This window comes from Hypomesus transpacificus, chromosome 19 (genome assembly GCF_021917145.1).
Source record: "Hypomesus transpacificus isolate Combined female chromosome 19, fHypTra1, whole genome shotgun sequence".
In the NCBI taxonomy this organism is placed as follows: Eukaryota; Metazoa; Chordata; class Actinopteri; order Osmeriformes; family Osmeridae; genus Hypomesus; species Hypomesus transpacificus.
This window is the reverse complement of record NC_061078.1, coordinates 10,906,823-10,934,679: the sequence shown is the minus strand read 5'-3', so window position 1 is coordinate 10,934,679 and position 27,857 is coordinate 10,906,823. Positions and strand designations below refer to the sequence as shown.

The following is a 27,857-nucleotide window of genomic DNA, read 5'->3' as shown; positions in this document are numbered from 1 at the left end:
GTGTGTGAGGACTTGTCCACACCCCCTATACTACAGCAAGTATATTGAAAACACATTTAGAAGACCCTTGGAGAAATCTACTTGGAACATCATCTAAGTCACTGTGTCATCATTAGGCACATACGTTGTAAGTAACATCAGGACTAGTATTAGCTGGAAGGGTGACACATGGGTAAGGTGAAGATAAAACCGGAATGTTACCACAGATAGCTTGTGTGCCATAGAGATCTAAAACACATGAAATGTTTACATCTGACATGAGCTATAAAGTTACAAATGAGAGGGGAATGCTTGTTTTAAGTTCGAGGAGCCGATTACAGAGATAAAGTAACTGTTGCCATCCCGGTCTCAGAGACAGATGCAGTGTGAAACAGAAAGGCCTTATCCTGCCTTCCTCAATACAGACCAATATATGAAGAAGAGGACCTACTAGTCATAAAAAGCACCTTTAGAATACAAATGATAATACCAGCCAAGCGTGTGGCTGTTATGTGAGTAGTAAATAAACCTCTAGAAAAGATAGACTGGTAGCCAACTCGGTCTCAGCTTTAGGCCACTTGGTTGGCAAGCGATGGTGTCTAAAGCCAAGACAGATTAGCACATCAGACTATAGAAAAGACAGATTTAAAAACAGACCCATATCAAACTAGGAAAGTGGTGAGGGAGGGAGGGGGAGAGGCGCTCAGAACTCGATTTTGCAGGCGGGGAAAGACTCGTCCTGCATGACCACAGTGCTGCTGGAGGCCAGGACCATGACGTTCAGCTCCTGCTGCCTCTGGTGGGTCTGCTGGTACCACTCCCGCGTCACGTCCGTGTCGTGGGTGGGGATTAACGTCACCTGGGGGGGGGGGGGGGGGGGGGGGGGGGGGGGGGGGGGGAGAGATGGGGCGATGATGAGAAAGAAGAAAGAGAGAAGGGGGGTCGGCATCAGTAAAGGAAAAAGGTCTTAAGGACAGATACATTGAGGATGAGTGCTGACTCATCTACTGCCCTTGAAGGAGTCCCAGAGCAGTGGTGCGGTTACCTGCAGGTTAGATCCCCACTGGGACTTGCCCTCCAGCAGGGCATCCAGGACCCGCCGGCTGGGCTCCTCGCTGCCCGCGTCGTTCCCGCTCACCACGTAGTAGGCCGAGCGGATGCGCTTGAAGAACTCCTGGTCCACGTTTTTGGCGCTGCAGTGGTTTGGGATGTAGGCCAGGTCCACATAAATAGGAGGTCCAGGAGGAACCACAGAGCCTGACCTCTGAGAACCTGAGAGGAGAGGCACAGCGTTTACTCTCACACAGGGCGGGAATCCCCATCAAATACACAATACTCTACTTCCACTCACGATGATCTCTCTCTTTTTGGGAGAATTGTGCACGTTTTGGAATGGTACTATGTTCTATTCTACTATGTTCTATATGTTTGTCCTGAGTCCTCTTACCTGAACTGCTCTTCACTCCATTGGTCAGTCCCTTGCCAGGGGTATAGCTGGAGCGGGACAGGTCGTCCTCCCTGGAGCCCTGTCCGTCTGACAGACGGGACATCCTGGAGCTCCGTTCTGCATCCTTCTTCTTGAGCGAGGCGCTGCGGGGAGACGCCGTCTTGCTCACCGGCATGGGGGACCTCTTACGCCTGGCCGGGGATGCCGACTTGGTCTTCCCTGAGGTCTTCCTCAGACCTTTGGGTTTGGGGTCTTTCTTGAGAGGGCTCTCTGGGGTGCGGTTCAGGTCGTTGGCCAGGGAGTCCGGGTCCACCATGCACGCATCGGGGTGAGGAGGGTGGGGGCGGGGGTCCATGAGGGGGGCAGGAGGCGGGTCCAGGCTGCGCCTAGCGGAGGAGTGGCGGCTGGAGGACTTATCCACAGGCAGGTACTCCGTGTCTTCGTCTGAGTCTTCGGCGGCGGACGGGCAGTCCTCGGTGCCAGGGGGCACGTCTGAGTCGGACTGGGAGGGGATAGACTCACTGATGGAGGTCGGGGGCGTGTCCTCTCCAGCCAGCCCCGGCGACATCCCCTCTGGGCGCTGCAGAGAGCTGCCCTGGGAGTGCTGGTGGGGCTGCTTGTGGGCCCTCCTCTTGACCGACAAGTCACACTCGTCTCCTTCCTGGGACTGGTCGCTCCTGCGGCCGTGCCCTTCGTCCTCGTCGTCGGTGGAGAGGTGATGCATGCTGGGATTGATGAAGGAGGGCGAGAGGTCTCCTTGGCGCATCCGGTGCTCATCGGAGGAGTAGCCAGGGGAGGCGGAGGAGCGGTAGGAGGAGGTGTCCCCCCTGTAGGAGTCGGCGGGGTGCTCCTGGTCACTGTCGTTGCCATCCGTGCCTCCTCTACTTGACTCCTCCGTGTAGAAGGGCGAGCGGAGCGCGTGATCGGCGGACGAGAGGGAGAGAGGGCGGGCGGGGCGCTCCGGCTCCATCTCACACTCCTCCTCGAACTCGTCCTCGTGGCGGTAGTGGGGGGGGGAGTCACCGGGGACCATCTTCTGCATCTCCCACTCGTAGGCGCTCCTCACCTTCCCCTGGGCCCCGCCACTGGCTGCTGCTCCTTGGGGGATGGGGGCGCTCATGCTGACCTCCGTAGGGCCATTGGAGGCATCGGGCTTGGTGGGTGGCAGAGAGGAGGGGGGGTGTGTGTATGAGGACCGCACGTCAGGGAGAGCGCTCCCTACCTTGCTGGAGGTGGAGGAGGCGGTGACCCCGGCTTTGTCTAAGAAAGACAGGTTAGCGGCGGGAGACTTCAGGTTCAGGTCACGCATGTAGCCTTCCTCATCCTCCTCTTCCTCACTGCTGTCAGACTCAAAGTAGTGTTTGCCGGAGGAGTCTGGGCGTGGTGAGGAGGTGACACCAAACATACCGGTGCTGATTGTCTCCTTGTCTTTACCGGCCTGTGAGGGCAGGGAGAAGGGCCCTGATGAGGCCCCCAGTCCAGCAGCAGCCTGCAGTTTGGACTCCTCAGCCCATTCAGGCTTATAGAAGCAGTCGGATTGTTTGTCCATCGCCGCTCCACCTGCGGAGGAAAAGGTCTCCTTTTTCTCGTCCGCCGCAGTGGAGGAGAGAGGAGTGAAGGGCTTGCCCTCCTCAAAGGGGCTGAGGGGGGAGAAGCGGGCCAAGCTGGATGTGGACTCAGCCGTGGTGGCGGTGGCGGTCGTCATCTGTTTCTCTGACACCTCCAGGTACTCGTCTTTCACCAAGCCTCCAGAGCTGGACATGGGAGAGTCCATGACCAGGGAGTGTTCATCTTTGAAGGAGGAATATTCGAAGAGAGTGGGGTCGGCTGTGGCGGGGGTCTCCAGGTCCTCTCCGAAGGGCCGGCTGGTGGACAGAGACCCAGACGTGGAGGAGGAGTAGCTGTAGGCGGAGGAGGAGGAGTACGCCGTCGTGGCGGTCGTGGTGTACTGGAACCCCGTGTCGCCTGCCTTCTTACTCAGAACATCCAGGGTTTTCTGTTTGTCGTAATCAACCTCCCGATCTCTGTCGCTCTGATAGTACTTGTCCTCTGTTGACTTAAGGGGGAAGTCATCTTTCCTTTCTTTGGACACGAAGGAGTCTTTGTCTGAATATGAGTAATCGAATCCAGATGAGAAGCCAGAGGTTCCTGTGGCACCTGCCTTAGAAGATACTCCACCGAGAGATGAGCAGTCACCTTTGCCCTTCTGGAAACTGTCCTCAGTTTTTGAGAATAAGCTAGAGCTGCTTTGGTAAGAAGCAGGGAATCCTGTTGCAGGAGGTTTAGCCAGGCTGTTGTATCCATAGCCAGCCATTGAAATCATAAACTCAGGACCGCTGAAGTCTATCATTTCACCGAATGGACTCTTGACCTCTTTCTCTGATTTATCTTTGGCACCTTTTTCCATGTCGGAGTCACTCATCACGGCTTCGTCGGAGTCCTCGTCCTCCTCTTCTTCATCTTCGTCTTCATCATCATCCACGTCATCATAGTCTTCTTCATCCCTGGCGGTTAGCTTGCGCATATCCACCTCCAGACCTGCTCCTTTGTCGTCATAGCTCGTCAAGGAGGGTTTGGCTGCAGCGGAAGATGTCACAGACGAGAATCCAGAGGTGTATTTGTAGCTGTCTGTCTCCTCAGAATGGCCCTTCAGAGAGAAGGAATCTTTCTCCGCGGACAAATATGTGGACGAGGCCTCCGGCCTGTCAGCCATAGAAGGGAACCTACTCTCTCTGCTGTACTCGTACGGCTTGCTCTCCTTCTCATCCTTGCCCATCTCGTCTTGCTCATAAGCAGAGCCATGGGAAGACCCATGGTCCACAGAGCTGGCTCTGTTGTCATAAATGTCACTGTAAGAAAATGTCTTCCCATGAACGTAGGGCGTGTCCTGTCTCATGTCTCTCTCCCTGTCAGCGGAGCTTTTACCCTCGCTCTCTGGGCAGCCATAGAGACTGAAATGAACATTTTTTTCTGGTTCCTTGAATCCTACTTGGTCGGCTTTCCCCGCAGCGGTATCCTGTTTATAATCTTTAGAGACCATGTCACTTTGCGCTACAGACAAGGGTCTAGATACAACACCACTTGGGCGCACGTCGTCTTCATCTTCCTCCTCGTCATCCTCATCTGAGTACATGACCTGAGGTTGGGGCTTTTGATCAGTCTTACCAGAGGACTGTGTCTTGTCTGTGGTCTTGGCCTGTGTGCTTTGCAATTCTTTCTCAAACATCTTCTCCTCTTTGGGAGACTTTGCTTCACAGGAATACTCCTCATCCAGGAAGAGACCCTCTTTCTGGTCCATCAGCCTAGCGTTCTCAGAGGGTTGGAGGTCCTTCTTCATGTAATAATCATCATCTTCTTCGTCAGATTCTTCAAATGTTGACCTGTCGCCAGAAAGCCCCGTTTTGAAGGTGCCTTTGTCTGAGAAAGGAGGGGATTTCTGCGTCTCCGTTTTAGATGGGTCCTTTTTGTCTTCCTTCTCTCCTGTTTTGAACCTGTCAGGAACCTTCTCCTCAGTGGGGGAGTAGCCACTGCTGGTGGGGAAGGACTGAGTGGGTGAGGCCAACTTCATGGTGCTGTCATCAGGGCTCAGGCATCGGTCATCGCTGTCATGGATGGAGCTGGACTCAAACCCACTGGGAGGAGGGAAGAGAGGCTTCATTCCAGCTCCGCTCACTGACTCGTCTTTGGAGGAGAGAGCTTGTTTTCCTTTGTCTGCCTGGAAGAGAGGCGACTGGGCGGCAGACGCTGAGAAGGGAGAAGGAGAGAAAGAGGGGGACTTCTCCTTCTCCTTGAGCAACAAGGAGGCTGCATGCTCATAGCCCTCCTGGAGTTTACCCAGGGGAATGTCCACATTGGGAGTCTGGTCCTCATCCTCCTCTTCTTCTTCTTCCTCCTCCTCGTGCAGCGGTTTGATCTTCGAGCCGGCCTCCGTATCATGAGCGATGGGCTGGCACTCCTCTGAAGGAGGAGACTTGAAGCACTTGTCCTCCTCCAGAGAGGATGTGGGGGAGATGGTGCCAGCGGAGTGCAGGTAGTCTTTCCCGTGGGTGGCCTCCGTGCGGGAGGGAACGCTGTTGACCGTGTCCAGGAAAAGAGAGCTCCGCCCCGTCTCCTCCGTCTGAGGGGCGGTCACGGATGCGATGGACTGGTCCTCGGCGACGGAGGTGGCGAACGACGACAGCTTGTCGTATTCAGTGATGGAGGTGGCCGAGGAGATGTGCTCCTCTTCTGCCAGTGGAGCAGCGATGACGTTGGGGTAGGCTGCCAGAACGGCGTCGTGGCCTCCCATGAAGCCTCTGGCTTTGACGTCTGCTGCGTCCGACATGGCGGAGGCCCTCATCTCCCTCACGCCGTGCATGGAGTCAAAGGAGCCGGGGACATCCGGGACGGAGATGTCGTAGGTGCCCACGTCGTAGCGCAGGGGTGGTATCCTATCCTCGGTCTCCTCGTGGATGTCCTCATCAGAGATGGTCTGCTCCGTCTCAGAGTAGCCAGGGATGGTCTCGTCCTGGATGAAGGAGATGTGCTCCGAAGCAGAGGCCCCGGCTTGCTCTGCAGGGGTTCGGGTGGAGACGGGTTTCTGATCCGTTGGCTTGGAGTCCCACTCCTTCCCAGATTTCTCTTTTTTGGCTTCCTCCATTTTGTATTTCAGCTCGTCGTCATCCTCGGCTCCTTCCAAATCGGCCTTTTCGATCACGTCCACATCCTCTTCGGAGCTGTCACTTTTCTTGGACTTCAGTCCCAAGCCCATCTTGGTGGAGTATTCATCATACTTCTTGTCCGGTTCAGCCTTTCCTTGAAGGTCATCTTTCTTCATCTCTGCTTTCTCACCCAGTTTGTCAGGGGTTTTAGACAGAGAGGACCTGGCCTCCGTATCTGTGGCTGCTTTCCCCACATCAGGCTTGGTGTCTGTGGATCCTGGCCGCACAGACTTGTCATTCTGCATTGGACCGCTCCCATGCTTAGGGAGCTCATCCTGTTTCAGGGCTTCAAAGTCCTTGGTGAGATCCTCTGGAGAGGAGACCACTGACCTCTCTGCCGACGCTGTGGCTGCCTTCACAGGCTCTTTCTTTGGGACAGGCTTTTTCTCAGGTGCCTGTTCTTTCCCAGTCTTGTTCTTATCGGTCTTGGGCTTGGACTGTGTCTTGGCCTTGTGCAAGGTCTTTCGAACCTCAGGGGTCAGGGGCTTGAGGTCAGGCTTGGTGATTTTCCTCAGCTCTGGCTTCTTTTCCTCTTTTACTTTTGTCTCCTTTTTCTCTTCTTTCTTAACATTGCTGTCTTTCTTTACTTCTCGCTTTTCTTTCTTCACCTCCTTCTTCTCTTTGTCTTTCTTCTCATCCATTTTGGAGGGTTTTTCCTTAATCTGTTTCTTGACAGTTTTTTCCTTGGACAGTTTTTTCTTCTCCTGTTTCGCTGCCTCGGGGGCCACCTCACTGTTCTTCTGCTGTTCTGCTGCCTTGGGTGCCACCTCGCTGTTCTTCTGCTGTTTCGTGGCTTTGACACTGTCACTCTTCATCTTCTTTTCCTCCTTCTTTTCAACTTTGTTCTCCTTAGCAGAATCACTCTTGGTCTCGTTCTCGTCCTTCTTGCTGACTTTGGAAAGGGATTTGGGGGATTTGAGACTCTCCTTGCTGTCGGTTCTGGATTTCAGTTTAGTTTGCTTGATGATGGGTGGAGGAGCCCCAGAGGAGATGTCCTTCTGAGTGGCCACCGGGTAGCGCAGGAAGTCCAGGTGCTTCAGCTTCTCCAGCCCTTCCAAGATTTTGTTCTGTGGTGCGTTTCCCGGAAACAGAACCCTGACTATCTTCTCAGTGGGGCTGTGAGGAATCCACACAATAAGGGCCGTGACTGACGTCAAATAAGGGACAGAAATCTCCCCTTCTCTTCCATTAGACATCATAATGCCAGTCTTGGCCTTGCTGTTGCCAGCCCACTTCTGCATTAGAAACTGCATCTCTTTGCTCTCCTTCACTGGGTTCAGAACGTACATGTCTAACTTCCCAACGCCCAACTTGTGGAACAGTGTGATGGGTTCGATGGTGTTGCTGACCACCCTGAAGAGAGGCTCTGGCTTGATGCCAAGCTTGTTGAGGTACTGCAGCGTGAGGGATGCCTCCTCGATGCTGCGCTTCACTTTCAGAGTGGACTCGGGCATCCGTAACTTCTCCGGAACGTTGAAGAACACCACGCCGAGCTCGGGGGAGATCAGGTTCTTCATCCAGTCCCCGTAGGTGTTTGACCCAGAGTCTTGACTCTGTTCCTCCTCCTGCTCGGCTATCTTCCTCTGGAACAGCCCGTTGATGCCAGGGAGGTTGTCCGCCCCGATGTGGGTTAGCAGGACCGAGTCAATCCTGTCCAAGTGTCGAACCAGCTTCCAGAAACAGGACCTACGTTCAGACCCCCCATCCACCAGGATGTTGAAGCCGTTGACGGCGAACAGGGCAGAGTCACCCCTGCCCCCGGGGAAGATGTAACAGCAGGGCTTGGACAGCTTCAGGAAGCCCCCGGAGGTGGGCGGCTCCAAAAGGTCAAAGGGCGATGGGACATCCACCGTCTCAGAGACGTATTCGGTGAACTCTGTGACTCCCTCCATGTCTGGGAGCACGGGGTCAGGGTTCAGGCGGTAGTCCAGAAGGTTCTGGAGGTGCTGCTGCTCCTGGCTGTGCCCCAGGGAGCTCCAGCCTCCGTCACCCAGGCAGGAAACAGTTAGCTTGGGCCGCTGGTCTGTCAATACACCAGACAGGACTTCAGTCACCTGGAGAAGGAAGCATACATGTACCAGAGGGCTCAAGTTAAACTGGGTGATTAATGATGTCTTGAATAACCTCCAACCGTAATTTCCTCAACCCATCCTATATTACTCAAATTCTGATTACAGTAAGGGTTAGAATGGTGGTTTTGCTTACTCGAGGATCAGACAAGATGTCAGAGAAGTGTTTCCAGGTGAAGGTTCCACCTTGTAGTAGGACGTCTCCTCCCTGCTCTGAGCTCTGTCCACTCAGCACCAGGAGTTTGTGTCCAGCACAGTCAGTGATCAGACAGCAGATCTACAGAGGAAACACACAAGACACAACAACGGATGAAATCGAGCAGATAATAAACATGCAGCTCAATAGTCTGGGTAAAAATACTTTGTGATAGAGAATATATTCTGTGCTTATGGAAAGCTAAATGGAACCCTTTTTTTAAATGCTGTTCAACCGATGACCAGCTTATCATGACATTTTGTTAAGTGCATGGAGAGAGTTCAGGTGAGGGCTCTCTGTTGTCTGGTGTGACTCATGCTTACCTCTGATGTTGTGGTCTCCTCTGATGGGTTGACTAACACCACTGTCTCAAGGACATCACTCTTATAACGAAGGATTCTTTGGCCTGGAGAGAGAAAACACAGACCACACAGCACATTAATAAGGATGACAGATATCATTCAATGTTTAGTCATATCTCTGATAGAATTGCTATGATAAAAAAATACAAAAGCAATAAACAGCATGATTTAAGAATAATGGAAGAGGCTCAAATTATTATTTAAACACATTCATGTTTATGCTCATGAACAGTCTGACATACAGTATGTTACTGCATATTAGGCATTTAATATAGCATCAAATTGGAGAGGCCCTAAAACGTCTGATGCAGGAGATCCACAGCAGAACTGTTGTCTTTGGTTAATGCACTGTGATTGGTTGAATTAGGCATGCCAATTAGCAAAAGAACAAAATGCCGGAGCTGTATGTAAACATATCCGAGACCAATTACTGATAATACAATGTTCTATCCTCCAGCATGTGTCAGTTACAATCAGATTGACTGTATATCGCGTATGGGCTGTCTACACACATAGGCTCTCTGCTGCTCTCTAACTCTGCCATCTTAGCTTCAGCCTGGCTTTCACCAAAGCATCTCCATGAGCTTAATCCCATGGTCGCTGTGTCTTTCAAACTACACCATCACAACAAAAATGGCATAGCCTCAATCACAAAACCCCATTGGCTGTTGCTATGGGGATGCTTATCTGGCGTTAGCTGCCGCTAGCTGAGTTACACTGACCCAGTCTTGGGTACGGCAGACGCATTGCAGCATTTCTGAGTGAGGGAGGGGAGAGGGACAGAGGGAGAGGATAGAGGGAGAGAGCCTGTGCTGCATGAGAGAATGCATATAGCTCAACACAGGAAGGGGGAGGTGAACAGCAACAGCATCACATAGCCAGCATACAGATGCTTCATCAGGGAAACTATATTTAGCATGAAATGGCTTATGGGCTCATATCCAAAACCAAGGACCCGAAAGGGGTTATCACAAGATTAGTTGTTTCCCTTCTTCTTTCTGCATTAGAGGAAAGGCAAGGGAATGCATTCCCAACAGAGCAGAAGAAGAGGAGGACATGTCCTGGTGTCCAGGGATTCCATGTAAGGGCACCCGAGGCATTGTAAATACTGAAAAAGACCAGAGTTGCCCTTTCAACATGAATTTGCATCTTCCCAGCTCCGTGGCTAGTGCCGGCCAAGGACTTCAAATTCTAAGATCATTTGCATACAAATGGCTAAAATTCGATAACGACCATGTGCTTTGCAAGTCAACAAACCCTAGCCCTGTTTTGAGATGTATTCGTTGTTTAGTTTTCACCTTATGGCCTGGAATAAGTTAACAGTTTGAATTTGCTCAGCTGCTGAGCAACTAAATAGAGTCAAATGTATTATTTTCACCCCCAAGGAAGTGGCTGAATGTTGCGATAACTGCACCAGAGCAAAGGTCAATTCATGTTCTGCATGAATACACTTAAACACTGAGTAGGCAGAGAAACAGTATCAAGCCTGACATCTTAAATGAAGCATTGAGCAAAGCTACTGTCTTGAGAATGTCAATGAGACCAGAGGTCTTCTCTGATGATCACTGAAGGCTAATTGTCACAGCGACACGTTCCGTGCTATACATAATACAGAGGCAGTTTGTCTGAATCAACAACGAGAGGCACCAGTTCCAAATTCACACCAAAGATTCATCACTGCCTTTTAATGAGGGCTTACAAAAGAGACGCAGCCTTCCTCGAGACAAACTGGGAGTTTCCAGCTGATTTCGTTCTAGCGTTCGAGAGAGGATTGAGCAAGGTAAGTAAGCTGGCCAGGGTAAACAAATTCATTCATGTTTTGAGGTATTTCACTACACTTAGTGTGATGAGTTTGTCCTTGGTTCTTCATGTCAGGTGATTCATCGGATGGCGTAGTGTCCTGGGCAGCTGAGAGTATCCTTCTGCATCTGAACTACAACAATGACATTCTCCAGGCATGCCTTTCACTGTGACCTTCATACAGTACAGTTCATGACAGAGAATCCTAGAGAAGACAACATCACCATCTCTGCTGTGTTTCCTGCTGCTGACACTGACCATGAAGACAGAGAGCGAGAGATGACCAAGTACTCTGAACCAGATCTGATTTGAACTCCATTGGATGGCAGTTTAAGTGCAAGCCACTGGACAGAATGTTAAGTTGATACTTTCAAACGTATTTATTCCTTGTCCTCTAAAGTAGGAATTGTAGTACACTTGGCAAAAAAGACTACATCTATACATTGATATATACAGAGATTAAAACATCTCGCCTAAAACATTTCACCTACTGTGTCGTTCAACTCTGAACATGGCCGCTGGTTCCAAGATGGCTGACCACCACACTCACAGTGGGTCTACACCACAGGCCTAAGCTTCTTAGCCTCATGGAGCAGCTAATTCCCCACAATTGTATACACTGTGCGTAACAGAGAGCAAGAGAGATACGAGTCGTGAAACTAAAGCCCACAAGTATAACATCTAACACCACTGCAATGACTACAGTTTTGTCCAGAGAGAATCATGAGAATCACGAGAATTTTGCTGTGATGTCATAGTAAAAGCTTGTTGCAACGCACATCCTTGTTTTACTGTCAGCACCACGGACAGCAGCTGCTGCTAGCATACATTCTTTTTGCAACACTATCTTATAAAATTCAAATGTAACAAGCACTAGCTATCTGAAAACACCTTCACGTTACACACTCTATTCTCTATTTCCTTTTACATGAGTCTAAAGAATGTGATGAACTTTCACGTTGAATACCTCCCTTAATCTTCCTTTCCTCTCCTCTTGTCAGTACTCTTCCACACACTAGTCATCCATGCTCTACTCCTGTCCACAACGGACATCCAGTGTCTCACTTTCACACTTTATCAATGTTTGTTGAAAGATTGCTGGCCACTTTAAAAGCCTTTTTCTATCACTCAACCCCCTGACACTCAGTTTAAGAGAAAGAGACATCTGGAGCAACAATCAACAGCCAAGCAAAATATCCATGACCTGTACCAGCAGAACATCAAATCTCACTGTATCAGGTTCATATTCTGAAGGTAACACTGCAAACTGCAGCAAAAAATATCCCCGGACATTGATATAGAAATAGGGGTAGGATGGAGGACAGAGGGTGACTTCAGGCACAGGAGGTGACAGAAATCTGGTGGAGGTCAGCAGGTGAGGTGCTGAGCTGAGAGGATTCTGATTCAGTACTGGGGGGGAAGTAGAGAATGACATGGCCTAAACCGAATTGGTTTGAGTGGTTAATCTGTGAGCAGTCCTGCAGGCAGAGAGGCTACACTGAGATGGAGACACTGAGAGAGAGAGAGAGAGAGAGAGAGAGAGAGAGAGAGAGAGAGAGAGAGAGAGAGAGAGAGAGAGAGAGAGAGAGAGAGAGAGAGAGAGAGAGAGAGAGAGAGAGAGAGAGAGAGAGAGAGAGAGAGAGAGAACATATGGAGCTGGGATGCACTTAATAAAGGAGTTAGAAGGACCACAAATACCATTGAGGATGCTATGAGAGTAATCTCTGCTCAGTAAAGATCACTGGAGGGACACATAGATGTTGGATGTTTATGTTCAAACACTAAAGGAAGAGCTGGAGGTTATGGTCCTGTGTGGTGTCTAGGGCTGCTTTGCTGCTGCTGTCAGCTGTTTATTATAAACTTTATGTTTTATTGCAGGTAATATATAGTAGCCTGAGTCAGGAAAAAAATAGAAAAAAAAGAGTGAACATGTTCATCCTCCCCTGGTGTATAGCTTGTTCGACTACTGGAAGATAATAGCCTATTTTGTTTGTGAATTACATAGAATCAGTGTTGAATGTAACATTTTAATCAAGACTGATCAAGTCAATTCTCTAACAAATCAGATGAATCACAGGTCAGGCAGAAGCCATTTTGTGACTAAGCATCTAGTAAGGAGAAGAAAATGTGGAACATTGTGTTGCCAAGACAACTGCATCATTAAGGCCAATAGCAGGAGTGTAATAATGGAATACACTTGAACATGTATAAGAGAGATGACAAAGTGAGATGGCGTGAAGAAGGCAGTAGGAGGAGTCAATAGCAGCACTCTGCAAAGCGTTGTGGGAAGGGAGAAGAGAGTGGATGGATCTGTCATGCTCGACACATTCAAAGTACAGGAAGCTCCGGGGTAATGGGCAGTTATGGAGACTTCCTGCTTGGACACCTGGCAGGATGAGAGGGCTTTTCTGGCCATTTATCACTGGCACCTGAGGCAACGAGAGATGTCACTGGCCTGGGGAAATGGTCTCTGTGTGTGTGTGTGTGTGTGTGTGTGTGTGTGTGTGTGTGTGTGTGTGTGTGTGTGTGTGTGTGCGTGCAGTAAAACTAGACAATGTCCCATATTTGTCCCTGACTGACAGGGCATGGTGCTCCTTCTAACCCTGCCAAATCCCACTCTGCTCTACAGAGCGGGCAGGGATAACACTGCGTGTGGTCAACAGTGCTTTTATATAATGTTTATATAACTAACAATGAAATATAACAAAAAATGAAATGGTGGATTATCAAACAGTCAGCCATCTTTCTTAAGTGGTTCTGGCATAGTAAGCTCATGATTCTAGTTGTTCCTGGCATATCCCAGGATGGAGTTCTCTCATCGAGGAGACTGCCGGCTTAACGTGGAGTACAAGTTAAATCAAGGCTCTACTCTGCTTAATCAGTGTGACCAGCATCCTCGTCAATCAGCCTGTCACAACAACGGGACTCTGCCAAAAGGAGGCTGGACCTTAGCTAAGACACCATACCATCAACGAATACAGCACCTGCACCAGAAATTCTGCTAGAGTGATAATGAATTACTGTCCTATAAAATGGTACCATAACATGTCATGCAAACCAATGGTCTTTACCCCCAAGCTGAACTTTCACTGCTGTCATGCATCCCAATAATAAGGATCACAAACTGGAGTGTAGTCTATCATGCCCATGAGGTTTTCCTGTGATCCCTGTGTAACATTATCAGAAATACATGGGTGGGGGATGGCAAAGGGAGGAGAGGGGCTTGGAAAATGAACTATTTGCTGCTATACTAACATAACTACAGAAATGACAACGACCATGAACATGGTCACGGTACATGGTGGGCAACAATCACACCTTCCAACTGAGTATGGACTGTAAGGGATCAATAACACAATCACCAGTGTTCTAAGAAGACTGGGGAATACATCACAACATACATGTCGACTTTCATGGCATGGTTTAAATGGGCTGATACCTTTGAGATGTGGAGACAAGACAATGACTGAGACCAAGATTTGGGGTGGCAGCTTCCCTCAGGGATTAAGAAAATACAGCAGACTCAGTAGCTCGATGTGGCATGTACAACACTGTATTGTCACAAGGTTAAGGCAAGGTTAAGAGTCCAATGCAAGAATACCCTACACTGCATACAGTAGATAAAACAAGGCCATCAAATACCAGCTTGATGAGAAGACCGGAATAATACTTCTCCATAAAAATCAGTTTACGCTGGTGACGTGTTTAAACCCACACAGACCTGGGCTAGGACCCTTATCACACAAACCTGGGAGCTGTAGTTTACCTATTTCTGGCACAGTGTTGGTTGAGTGATTCTAACCGAAGAGCAGACAGTTGGAGCTCAAGGGGAAGCCAGGCGTGCTAACACACATCTCTGCCACGGGGTGCAACACCCTCTGCTGCTGAGGATCCCATAAGCCCCTGCTCCACCCCATCCAATATAGCTGAGCTCAGCATAAGGTCTCACACGCCCTGCAGCCAATCATGAACTGAGGTGATGGAGACTCACAAGATACTGTCTAGGGAAACAGCAAAGGGCACGAGAGCAAGAGCGTTCTCATCCAAGGATTTCTTGTTTTTTTTCTGCCAATACTGTTCATATCAGTAAACAGAAGAGTGTTATACTCTCTCACTCTAAGGTTGATCCCTGCTTTGAAGATGCTCCATATAGACACCAGTCCAGTATATCTTTGTAGTCTATAGATGTCCTCAATGTGCACATTATTGCTGTAATCAACTGGATTTTCAACGATCCTTGCTTAGCAAAGAGGGCACTTAACATCAATGTAACTGTACATCACTGTACATCATGATCATTAAAGACTTCAAGGACAATATTACGATTGAGAGCTTGCCAAGAGTAGTAAACCAACCAGTTAGGATGAGTCTCACGCCCTGCTTAGAGATTGCTGTTTTGGAGCTCTATATATGAACACTGACCCACTGTCTGAATTACACAGAGAAGATCATTGCATTTTAAGGGCTCTTACGTGGGATTCAAATGAAACCCACAGGCTCATGAACATAACTGACGGTCATTTCCTTTGCAGGCTGCTCTCTGGAGGCCCTGTGGGTCAGAGTATAGATAGGAACATAAACAATGTGTAACAACTCATGTTTCATAAAACGAGGGTGTTACTATAATCAAGGGGACAGAGCCAGACTAGACCAGTGGTCATTGCTTGCTCTGTCCCCTTCACTGTCTGCACGGTGCAGTTTGCAAAGTGTGGCCTTTAAAGGCTGCTCAAAGGCATCTCAAAGGCAACCTAAATAATTATGAATATGCTAATGTGTCAGCACTGGCATGATAAAATATTCCATAATTCGTTCAATGTGCTGATCCTGGATTACAATGCTTTAGAAAATTGCGCTGGATGTTAAATCTCAGCTGTTGCATACAGGTCAGAAGATGAGCTCAGTTCTAAGTAAAAAATGAGGTCATCTAATTCGAATTAAGAAGCGGCGCTAGATCCATAAAATATAATCGAAAATGTATCGTTTAGCCTACATAACTGAGGTCTATAGGATATCGATAACTCAGAATTGGGTGTATGCTAGATGTGAATGTGTCAAATTGACTTACACGTTCACGTTTTTTTGGACACTTGGAAACATTAAGTAACCGGTGTTGGTTAATAAATGGTTAAATCCTGACAATTGTAATTAATGGAATGTAATCTCTTCACATTAGAAACTGCACGGACGAAGGCAAGATCACTGTGACTAAACAAATACAGTAGACTATCCACAGAAAACACCTGTTTAATAATCAAAATTCTAAATACTGCATCGACCAGCTCTAAATAAAAAACAAGACCAAGGCATTTTAATGTTTGCATATGCTACAGTGCACATGATGGATGGTCTGTTATCATTTTGCCACCGGAAAATATTTGAAGCAATCCCTGCAAGAGAGTTTAGAATAACCAATCCGATGCGTAATATGTCATATTATCGAGCCAAAATAAATCTTCGATAGACCTACCTTCAGTACTCTGAGATGGGCGCACGGCACGAATGTCTACCAGGCGAGAGCAGTCGTTCGGTACGAATGTTCGACGGACTCGCTTGAAGTGGGAGGGGCTCGAGTTTGAGAAAATGAACGAGTCGGTGGATGGAAGGATATTCACGGGGAAGAGAGGGCAAGGGTGTTGGTGGTGCACGGCCTTCAAACGGGGGCAGTAAGGATTGGCCGTCAGGTAAAAAATATGCAAATATGTAACCCTGTTTGTACATTGAGATCTGACCCAAAAGGTTGTAGGACTAGCCTACGAATAGAATAGGAAAATCTCCACTACAGATTTGAATTTCTGAGACTAGTGGAATAAAATCCAACATTACTAATTGTAGGCCTCTGAAGTTCCAACGGGAAAATAAACGTAGTTCTATTTATTTTAAAAGCTCAAGCTAATAACTCAACTTTTACTTAATTTATTTTGATTCGATTTTTTCGATTGAACAAATAATGATGTAATAGCTGGGAAACAGATTGTGACTAACAGAAGCATATGAGAAATCCTTGATTTCTTCCACAAGAACTGTAAAAATCGCATAAGGATGGAGAAATCTTATGAATTCTGTTTTATATCCCGTGTGCTCAACATTTGAAGTGGATCCTACTGTAGATGGTCTGTGCATGTGTGTGTGTGTGTGTTGTGTGTGTGTTGTGTGTGTGGTGGGACTTTTCAAACAGCTGTGATTCAACCAGCAGCTGCAGGGTGGGACAGCTACACACTGAAATAGACTGGGAGTCCTAAGTAGTGCCAAAACCAATAGTGGATTGGTTGCCCCAACAACCAACATTTCATTTTGAGAGCGAGACAGATCATTTAGAGAAGGAGAGAGAAATAAAAAGACAGACAGACAGAGAGAGAGAGAGAGAGAGAGAGATGCTATGGGACGATGAACTTTCGTTAAAGCAGGTAGGTGGTTGATATTTTGAGTGCTGTCTCATGTATCACATAATAACATAAAATTATGTCTGGACATAAAATCCTCCACACAATGTCTCTGTTTTTATTAGATTATTGTGTTATGGATTTTCCCCCCCATAAAAATAGTGTTCACAGTTGACACATATGAGCCGTCATTACTTACCTAAAACACATCTGTCTAACTGTAGATATAATGGTGATTGAATACAGAAATACATCTATAAACTCATAAATATTGGTCAGTTAAGAGTTGGAACAGATATTGTCATTCAACAAACTGTATCTGAAAACTTCAGAAATAATCACCTATACGCAAAGGAAGTTACATAATACATTATCTAACAATACCACCATCCTTGGCTGCCACAGCAATACTGACCCATCTTATAGTATAGGAGTTATGGTCAGCTCTAAATCACTGACAACGGATTGGAGCAGAGATTAGACTGCCTGCCTGCCACACCCTTCCTCCAGACAAGCTGTTACTTCACTCCCTGAGTTATCTCTGCTATTCTAGCCCTCCCCTCCTTTCTCCTCCTCTCTCCTCCTCTTCGGCATCTCTCCATCCGCATAGCCTGCAGCTGGTCAAGGTCACATGACCGGCCAGTGTTGGTAATGTGTTTTTAAAGAGGCTGGAGCATGAAACACTCTTGCTTTGCCATGTTGGTGAAACTGCTAGGTTACAGTGAGATGATGAGGCTTCATAATTATGATTCTCTAATCTTCTTGCACTGTGAAATATGTGTGAAAACTACATATTATTGTCTCTCTGGATAGTCTTACCATATGGAATCTAAGAAGATTGTGTGTGTGAGCATGTGCTTGTGTCATGTGCATGTGTTTGTGTGCATGTGTGTAAGTTTGTGTGAGTATGTGTTTGTGTATATGTGTGCGTGTGGATCTCTGTGGGTGTCAGTATATGTGTGCATGTGTATCTGTGCGTGTTTGCATGTGTGTGTGTATCTCCGTATGTGCATATATGTGTGTGTGTGTGTGTGTGTGGCCTAGACCAACCCATAGATCAAACGGACCACAGCAGCCAGCCTGCAGACCTTGCCTGCAGACAGACGACCCTCATGTGCTCACTGCAGAGAACCTGAGGTCCAGATCAATAACCTGCTCTGAATTATTAATCAGCAGTTAGAATGCACGGCACAGTCTTAAAAACCCCTACCTGCCATGGTGCTGCCACTGGAGCTGGAGAGTTACAGCTCGAGGCGTGGCATGTGTTTGTAGTTTGAATCCTTTGTGATGGGGGATATGCTGAGGACTCAGAAATAGCATGCTGTAGATGTAATCCTTTTAATGACCCTAAAACGATGTTTTCACTGATGTGATGTCTACACATACTACTGCAAAATATGTCTTTGGTTAAAAAAAGAATGGCTTTAGACTTGATCACAATTGAACTATATGCAGAGATGCTCACTGTAGACCAAACTGTGGGAATTGACATGCATAACAATTGTACAGGCAGTCTGGTCAGTAGAAACCCAACACCAGCGGGAGAGGAGGAGGTTTTCTAAATAATGCATTTATTCTACCAGAAAACGTGCTTTGCTGACACTACAATACTGTGTTACTGTACACTCATGAAGCATCTCATTGCGGTCGCATTTTGTCCTCCCGCTAGTGTACCCGAGTACGTGCGGTGACTACAGTTGTAACAAGTGTATGAGTTCCCATGCACGTGGGCGTGTTCATATATGTGTGCACGTGCCTTGCCTTTTTTCTGGGCTTCCAGCTACCCTGACAGCCTCTGCTCTGCGGCATCCATCACTCATCTCCCCAGCCTGTCACATTCACCCTGTTTTAATGTCTGTCATGCCTCATGGACACCAAGTCAGCATGTATGTCTCGTGGTTTGTATGTGTATGACTACAGTATATTTGTGGCGATGGGAGCATACGTCATGTGGGAGCGCCCTCTACAAGGTGGTTACCCGCTTATTTCATGGACAATGGATGGATGGACAGAAGGATGGACAGATGTTAAATGGATGGAAGTATAGATGCCACAGTAGAGAAGTGTGTGTCCTGTGAGTATCAGTGCCCACCATTAGCTTCAATTCCCCAGAGCTACTGAGATGATCTGGGGTTCCAAGTTGTCCTTTGTGTGGATGCCATTAGTCTGTGGCACAGCACTGTTGAGTTTTAATTAATTGAACGGTGTGGGCGACAGCTGTGTGCACGGAGATCATTTCATGCCCCCTCCTCTCCCCCTCCTCTCCCCCTCCTCTCCCCTGGGTCTGAAAGTGATCTTTCATGTTGCGGATTGTCCCTGAGCTCCATCAGTCAGTCTGTGGAAATGAAACCCCCATTAACCAGCTCTGTAGAACGATACGCCCACTGAGACACTGACAGTCCACTAATGGACAGACTGACGGACAGTTTGATTGAGTATCTGTGGATGTCAAAAGTGTACATTTTATAATGATGTGATGATGTTGTCTCTGTCACAGTGCAGCAGTTGGTATGGGATCTGAAAAAAGGTTGGTTTTAAATGATCTTATGAACTCAAGCGTAATGAGTCAGTGGTTAGACAGTTGTCTCAGGTCTGTTACTCCACAGTGGTTGTCAGTGTGTGACCTCTTCTATCACACTGCAGCAGCTCTCTACACTTATCCCTGCTGAGACATCATTGACAAAACTGTCTCCAAGAGTTACCCTGACCTGTGTGTGTGTGTGTGTGTGAGAGTGTGTGTGTGCGTGTGTTTGTGTGTGTGTATGTGTGTGTGAGTGAGTCTGTGGTTACACTAAATACAGAGAGGCAGAGGAAAAGATAAATCAGATTTTCTAGAAAGGAGGATCTTGGCTCACTTTCAGGACGTAAGTCCAAGTCTACTAGCTAACAACCTATCCCTCGATAGTCTACTAGCTAACTACCTGTCCCTCCATAGTCTACTAGCTAACTACCTGTCCCTCCATAGTCTACTAGATAACTACCTGTCCCTCCACAGTCTGATAGCTCTATATTGTAAAGGTATGGACACTATGTTCTGAGAGAGTTATTATGACCTGGATTTAAATGTAAATCCATCCTAAACCTCTGGGGTTCGTCGGCTATTTCCATCCCACACACAATCTTCATGAAGACTCTCCACATGATGTAACACCAGAACAACTGAAACAGCCCCATAAAACATTACAGATCATTCTAAAAACTCATAAATAAATTCTGTGGTGAGATTTCAACCAAGTAAAACATTGTCTCCCCATGAGAGCTCCCTGCAAACCACTGTGGACGTCTAATCTCAAAGATATCATTGTTCAACAGTGACAGTGCATTGTTCTCATCTAGAGATTCAGATTGCAGACTGAAGCCTTTATGTTTCTGAGACACATGTCGGCCATGATGACTGTGCACTCCTTTAGTGGCTGAGCATCAGTATTCCAGGCACAGACGAGGGAGGGGGAGCATGGCGGCTTATACCCACCACTCCTGCAAACACCTTGCAGGCACAGAACAGACATTTTCTTGGAAAGCAGAAACACTGCCCCAGGGGCTGGACTAAATGAATATAATTTAAATTTTTTAAATATCTGATAATGAACTAGCTGAATTGCCTACAAAATGTACAATGATCCAGACTATCCAAACATTCCCAGGCATGTAAACACACAAGAGGCACAGAGTCACTGAAAGGTAAACTGTGAGCTCTGAATGCCAGTTGCCAGCTATTTAATGGAACCTGGCAGTTTCTAGACTATCCCTAGACAAGCCACTCATCTCTTATGTCTCTCTCTCTCCCCCCCCCCTCTCTCCCCCCCTCTCTCTCTCTCCCCCCCCCCCCCCCCACTCTCTCTCTCTCTCTCTCTCTGCTGTTCTCTCACTCTCCCTGCAGGCTCCTGCTAGAAACACAGTCTGCCAATCTGCCCAGGCTAAATGTGTTTATTAACAGGATGATGCTCACTGAAGGAATCATATGCTAAGAGGGGGGAGTGGTAAGTTATGCGACTGAACTACATGATATTTACAGAACAACATATATATAAAGCTGAAAAATTAACCTCATAATCCTTTAACATTGTACTGAAGATTGTATCTTTTTCGTAATCGGATGGTAAAAACGGTGATTGCCAGAGGACAGTTTTGATCTGAGAGCAGCATCACCTCCCAAGGGTTATTTTTACTGTGTGTAATCAATGTATCTGCTGTGACCTTTATATGCCAAAGAGAATACCCATCACCCTAATTCTCCCCTTCCCACCAGGCTGTCTGACGGCTGGGCTGGGAAATGAGGGGCTTGCTGTATGCCTGATGGAGACTCAGTCAAGCTTGCACACAAGACAAAAACCAATACATCATAAAACAGAATACCTTTCAGGCACAGTAAATCACTACGGAATTTAGAAATGTATTTTTAGATGAAACAACCACCCATTTATAAGCGTCCCCCACTTCTAGATGAAACAACCACCCATTTATGAGCGTCCCCCACAATGCTGCACTTTATAGAAAGAACTAGATCAACAATAGAATAGCAGATCAAGTTTGCAATCCATCCTTTCAATAACATCTCCATCTTGATGTTCTCCTCTTACGTAAACCACTGTAAAGATATCGATTCATCTTTCAGGTTGCTCACATTCGCTCAAGCCACTGGTGAGACCGACTTCTGAGGTAGTCACTGAGGTAACATGGCCTTAGGGAAACGTCAGTCACAAAGCAAGTCATGTGACTAATTGATTTTTCCCCTCCCATCTTTTATAATCTCTTTCTGCCGTTCCAATTGATCCAAAGGACAGTTAACTGATGATGGACATAATATTTTTCTCTCTCATTTTGTCTATTTTTTCTTTTACAGAAATGAATGTTGTTTTTTCAGTTGTTTTACAGGCACTTGCTGTTTAGGCAGCTAGAATGATTATCTTATCTAAACCAGTTTGTCTTTTGCCGTTTGCTCTGTTGTGTCTTGATGTTGGCGTGTTTGAAGCTCTGACCGCAGGCCAGCTGTGCAGGCCGTTTGAACCTGCTGGCCTTTCAGATCCACTCACTATTCGAAGATCTGTAGGTCGCTAATAGAGGCTTGGTGTGGTTGCTAAGTGATTTAGAATGCATTGGCACAGGTCTATTTAATAATTATTCCCCTCTTTTCGTACATCTACCCATTCTTCTCTTTCACCCACAAGATAGCTTCTGCCACTTGCCCTTATGGACACTTAGCAATGCCTCCTTCTTTCAGGAAAGTTCTCAGTCTCCAGGGATGTAGCTCTCAGACTCTTCATCCTCCAGGCTCATTCCACATACCTCACAAGTTAACTCAACACTGAAGCCTCCTTTGAGGCTATGAGCATCTTGATGGAGAGTGATTACATCAGCAGTCAAAATAAACAAATGCTTAATAGCAAAAAAGGAAAATATAGGGACTTTTCACAGCAAAAACACAGCTATGACTGCATTATAAACCATTGCACACAAGGGGAACGATAATATTTGTGAAAGCTATAAGCTGACAGACATGTACATCCCTGTGCTGCCTGCACTGACAATCTAAGGCAAATGAGATTGTAACATAAACCTGAGGAGACTTGCTGTTGTTCCCCAGTGATACAGCAGGAGTTATGTTATTGAAATGTTCTGGATATAAGCCTGAAGAAGGCAGTGTTTTTATGACTGTAATCTACCAGGGCAAACACACTTCAGTCCACATCAGTGGTGTCCTGCCTGCCTGGGTAGCATGCCGAAGGAACGCACCAAAGATGGATGTCACAAAAAGAGCATTTTCTCACAGGAAAGACAGTGAAAGGGCAATACATTTGCATTAAAAAATATATATTCCTTCATATTTAATTGAACCTCTTGCATGAGCTTAGGCCTCAGAATGATCTATTTCTCTACTGCAGATCTCTTGATTGTGGTGCATGTGTCAGCATTACAGTTGTGAGCAGCAGAAAGATGAAGCAGTAACTGCAGAAACTGAAGTGATGCCTTATTCAGGGGTTGTCTTGAAGGGTGTCACACCCTTCCAGGCACAGTGCAGAAATATGAAGCTGGAGCCAAGGCTGGGCTGAGACAGTGGAATGCTCCAGACAGCCAGCTCTGTGTGACTGATACAGATTTCAGCAGCCTTTAGCAGCGTGTAGCAAGCGCTTGCTGTGCTTTGATGAAGCTTTATTCACCCTGAACTCACTTCAGGGGTAGGAGAAGGGGAGGAGTGAGGTGGAAAAGGGAGAGAGAAAGGAGGGAGTTATGAAAGAGGAAGGGGGGTGTGAAGTTGAGAGTTGAGGGAAAGAAATGGATGGAGGTGGGAAGTGGGAAGATAGAGGTGGGAAGATGGTGTTGAATATAATTGTTACAGTAACTGCATGGAAGGAATAATTAGAGGACTGATGTTTTATTCATGAGGAGGGAAGATAGCAGTGAAACAGAGGAACAGCGAGAAAGAGAGAGAGAAACAGAGTGTGTGAGAGAGAGAGAGAGAGAGAGAGACAGAGAGAGAGAGAGAGAGAGAGAGAGAGAGAGAGAGAGAGAGAGAGAGAGAGAGAGAGAGAGAGAGAATATGACAGACAGACAGATAGATAGACGGATAGACAGATAGATAGACAGACAGACAGACGTACAGTCAGATAGACAGATATATAGACAGATATATAGACAGATAGACAGATAGATGGATAGACACGGTCTAGGCAGGAGACTAGGATGTAGGATAAGTCCTATACTGCAGTTGTGTGTGTGTGTGCTTCCTCATCCAATTGATTGGGATTGTCAGAGAGCAACCTGATGTGAAATTATGCAGGATGGCAAGATCAAACAGTTGCATGCAAATTTTGAGCTGTCAGACATGACATTGAGTCTGGCACACAGATAGAGGGTGTCACTGTTTAAACACGTTTAAACAGTGACAGGATTTGCCTCCCTCTTTTTTTGCCCATTCCAAACGATCCCCTTCCAATACTCTGATTAAAATTAAAAAGATGTATGTCTCTTGCTGTGGGCAGATTCTCCAATCAGAGCCTTGAGTCTTACTGAGCCTATGAATACTGTAAACCCATCATCCTAACTTGAGGAAGGAAAACTGCCTCCAGTAACTCTCTCCCTCTGCCATATCCCAAGGTCCTCTTGAAGACCATGTTCTTAGAGGTGATGCAAGGTGTTATCCAACATTTTCCTCTCGTGCTTGGATTGCTGCCTCTTTCCTAGCTGTATATACTGTACCACACACCAACACTGGTTCAGTGTAAAACATGTGGGTGGTTGTAGAGACATCTAAGATTCATTGTGCTTCATTCAGTTTGACACTTTATCGTAATGGACTGGGAGTGGTGCTGATCATTACTGTCTGAAATGCAACAGATACTGACAGTGAACAAACATTCCATACTATTCTTACAGATAAACAGGCGTACCATAACAAACTAAATACCTCAGACCTTGTCAGTGGTTGGTTACAGTGGATGAAGAAATCTGCTTTGGAGTGTGAAGCATCATACATCTGTCCAATAACAGCCCAATGGAGACACACAACTGGCTGTGTGTCTTCCAGACATTAACATGGGATCATGGGCTCCAGTCTCTCACCAGAGAGACAGATCACTTTCTCACCCAGGAGGCTGTGTTTACTCTCACATTAGAGCCATTGATCCAGAGTGTCATACAGCTGAGATATGAGAGCTGGATCGATAGGGTCCATATCAGCTCAACAGCAGACCCCTCCCAGGTGTCCTTGTCTGCCCGGTCTACAGGGACTCTGGGCCAGGAACTGACAGCAACAGAGCCTTCTGGGAGACCGGACATGTCTTTGTGAGAATCAGAAAGCCTCGCCCTAAGACAGTCTGGTCCTCAGTGTGACAGTATGTCCTTCAGCAGTGTCGGCTGGAAGCACACTGGACAAGAGACGTCAATAAGACGCTAGCAAGCTGCTGTCCGGTGATAAAAAAAAATCTATCATACTGACATACAGTTTCCTGAAATAGTTATTTTACCACCTCCTACTTGCCCTAATGTGCTTGCAAAAACATGATACATTAATTAAATGAAGTTAAATTCAGTTCCAGTGGTGGGACATTTATAGCTCTGGGACAATCTTGTGACTCTTTTCACCAAGTGTGAGGCAAAAGTAAACTACTAATATGGTCCATGCGAGGAACTTGTAAATGCACAAAATCCCAACAAATGAGTGAAATGAGATGCACAGGAAATTACCGCAGATGAAATTGGTCTTTCAACAGTTTGTCTATGTGACATGATTCCGGGGGTTTGAACTAACCTGTGATCACTGAGGAGAACTGGGCTGAGTGTCGAGTCTCAAAGAGATGCAGCTCCCTATTAAGGTTGCAGACACTCAGGTCAATGTTCCACGAGCACAGTCCTGAAAAAACACATATTACAATTGCAAAAACTCAGCTTTGATAATGTATTTTCTGGTGGTTCGGGTGGCATAATCACAACAGTAATATGATAATTATGTAATCAATTTCCTGGTTATATGCCCGTGCATACTTACATCTCATCAATCACAATCCCTATGATTATCATTTATTTGGTGTATTAGAACATCCTGTAGCTAGTTCATGGATGTTGACATGTGGTTTTCCTATTTTCTGATTCTAAAAATAAATTTGGCTGCCACTGAAGCTAACAGCTTGTGATACCAGCAGGTTGTTATCAAATAATCATCTGGCTGATGAATGAGGCCTCCTAAGCTGTCATCATCATCATCATCTATGAGATATCCAACTGTGAGTTTGTAAAGAATTGTTCCGCCCTTTAATACTATGAAATGTGCAACGTTCCCTCTATATACATTTGAATGTGTTACATCAATATTTATTTATTCCCTTTAGCTGATTGCATGTTGGAGTAGGAGGTAAATGACTACATTCATAAATAAACACCAGGATCATAATAAATCGGGGTGAATTTGCCCCCACACCACCTTGTTGCCATAGTGAAGCTATTACTATCTTTGTTTCTTTGTTGACGACTACATCCATCACAGCCTCGGAACAAGAGGCAGTGGTGCTGTGGCTAGTTTGGCTGTCTGGGCTGCTCCTATTCACTCAGTGCTTTTGCCCTGATGTTCACATGAGCTGCACTGTATGAATTCTAGGGAACAGGTGTAAGCACTTTAGAACTGTTGCAGTCTGGTGCAGTGTCCTTCATCATCAAACAGCTCCATCCAACCATTACATATGGGCCCACTAATTTGGAAAATAAATGAACGTCAAATGATCTTGTCTGAAAAAGCCCAAAATACTAATATTTTGTACATTGAAAACCCCCCATGAACTTTTACATTACCAACATAACTTATTTCAAGGAACTTTTAAAACTCACCTTGCTTAATCTGTTCTCGGGCAGACTCAAGGTAGTGACTGGTTGAGATTTCTCCGATCACTAATAACATGCGATACTTTCCATTGTGAAACAGTGGTCCGCTGTGATTCTGAACATCAGGCTGCCGCTGCTCCGTCGACTCTCCTCCGGTTTCAGACAGCGCTGCTGCTGCGGCTTCCACTGAGACAAGGATTTCCATGGTTACAGTGCCACTAGTGGCCGCTGAGACCTTTTCCATCTCCATGACAACTGCAGCCGGGAGAAGCACCATGACAGTGCATGGGGTCCTGAGGGCGTGTCTCCTAGGGGAAAATGAGCTGATTGGTTCACAGCTAATAACAGCTGATGGTAGCTATAGCTTCACACTGGCCAAATAAAAAAGTGAGATGGATATGTTTATACGTAGCCAACATTACTGTACAGTAAATTACTAAATTAACAATAAAGACAGATTATGACAATGATAATGATGAGTATTCTACACAACCCAATACCTTTGTCACAAACTTGGTTTGCTTGATCCTATGGAGTTTTGAATAAAAATATACATGTCAGTATTAGTCTTAGATGTCTGCCTAGCTGTGGATGTTGACACATCCCCAGGGTTCATAATGTTTACTAATTCTACAATGGTGTGTAATAAATGGTTCTATTTATAAAGACTCTAAACTGTGTCACTAGAAACACCAGGAGATGAGCCTTCAGTAGCAAACTGGCAGTTCTTAGTTCCTATCCTGAACACCACATCACTCAGCTTGTCAGTAAACAGTGAAAACAAAGGCCAAAGAGAGGACAGCGGCTGTAAAAATACAAGTTATTCAATTCACCTAAATATGTTACCTCATGTCTTCAAATAAACAAATGTGCACTACATTAACGGCAAAAACTAATTGCCTTAAATTATGAGGGAATGGGATGAAAAATGAAATGATTGAATTCCCGACTGGTTAGGCTCTTCTAATTGATCTGGTAATGGCAGGTCAGGCTCGACTGGCAGCAGTATAACGTCATATCCTCAGTCTCTCCAGAGAGCACGCCTGCACTGCAGCAATCATCACTATCTGGGACATTATCCAGGAAGAGAAGTGAAAGGAGACGGGACATTGTAAGTGAACACATTAACTTTAATACGCAAAACATATGACCTATAGGCTGATGTGTCATACAGTGTGTCCAGAAGGCAGCAAGACTTTTTGAGAAATGTGGATTGGCATCATTCAAGTCCCTGTCTAAACCACACCCAGATAAAGAGAGCGCTGGAGAGGTTTTATGATGTGAGGGCCGGGTGTGGCTGTGTGTGGCGGCTCTGTGACATCCCCTATAGCTCTGATTGATGGCCAGGGATGTTAATACAGCACCTGCCTGCTCCAGTGCAAATCTCTTTGACAGCACAGGGCATGCAGCCTCCAATGAGTCAGCAATCTCCAACTCCACTGTGTTACACAAAGGATCATGACAACGTGCCAGAGATGAAAAGCATCTATTGCCATCTACTGGACAAAATCTGTACATGACGGGTTTGAATTCCAGAAACAAAATCCTTACTTTTATGAACAAAATTGCATTTTAGTACCTCATAGATGAATGACAATATAAGGCAGTTTTT

General features: G+C 46.5%; 1 protein-coding gene and 1 long non-coding RNA gene across 2 annotated transcripts; one reads left to right on the top strand and one right to left on the bottom strand.

Moving 5' to 3' along the window:
- Positions 1-26,548, bottom strand: map1aa (microtubule-associated protein 1Aa). The gene is made up of 7 exons (XM_047042744.1): positions 26,252-26,548; positions 25,182-25,283; positions 8,715-8,797; positions 8,332-8,472; positions 1,427-8,180; positions 1,025-1,251; positions 1-838 (listed from the first exon to the last, which is right to left on the bottom strand). Exons 1-7 carry the CDS (start codon positions 26,520-26,522, stop codon positions 683-685), a joined length of 7,734 nt encoding a protein of 2,577 aa, XP_046898700.1. The 5' UTR covers positions 26,523-26,548; the 3' UTR covers positions 1-682.
- Positions 16,154-26,422, top strand: LOC124482258. The gene is made up of 4 exons (XR_006957726.1): positions 16,154-16,234; positions 20,814-20,913; positions 25,570-25,653; positions 26,346-26,422. It is a non-coding gene; the product is annotated as an uncharacterized LOC124482258 (long non-coding RNA).
- Positions 26,549-27,857: the final 1,309 nt, after the last annotated feature.

What these genes read in the sequence shown, in the direction of transcription:
- map1aa (XM_047042744.1), bottom strand. Translation starts at nt 26,522, where the DNA reads ATGGTGCTTCTCCCGGCTGCAGTTGTCATGGAGATGGAAAAGGTCTCA. An exon ending in GTTCTCCTCAGTGATCACAG is followed by an intron (nt 8,798 to 25,181) that starts GTTAGTTCAAAC and finishes TTCTCTCTCCAG; the next exon opens with GCCAAAGAATCCTTCGTTAT. An exon ending in AGTGGGGATCTAACCTGCAG is followed by an intron (nt 839 to 1,024) that starts GTAACCGCACCA and finishes CCCCCCCCCCAG; the next exon opens with GTGACGTTAATCCCCACCCA.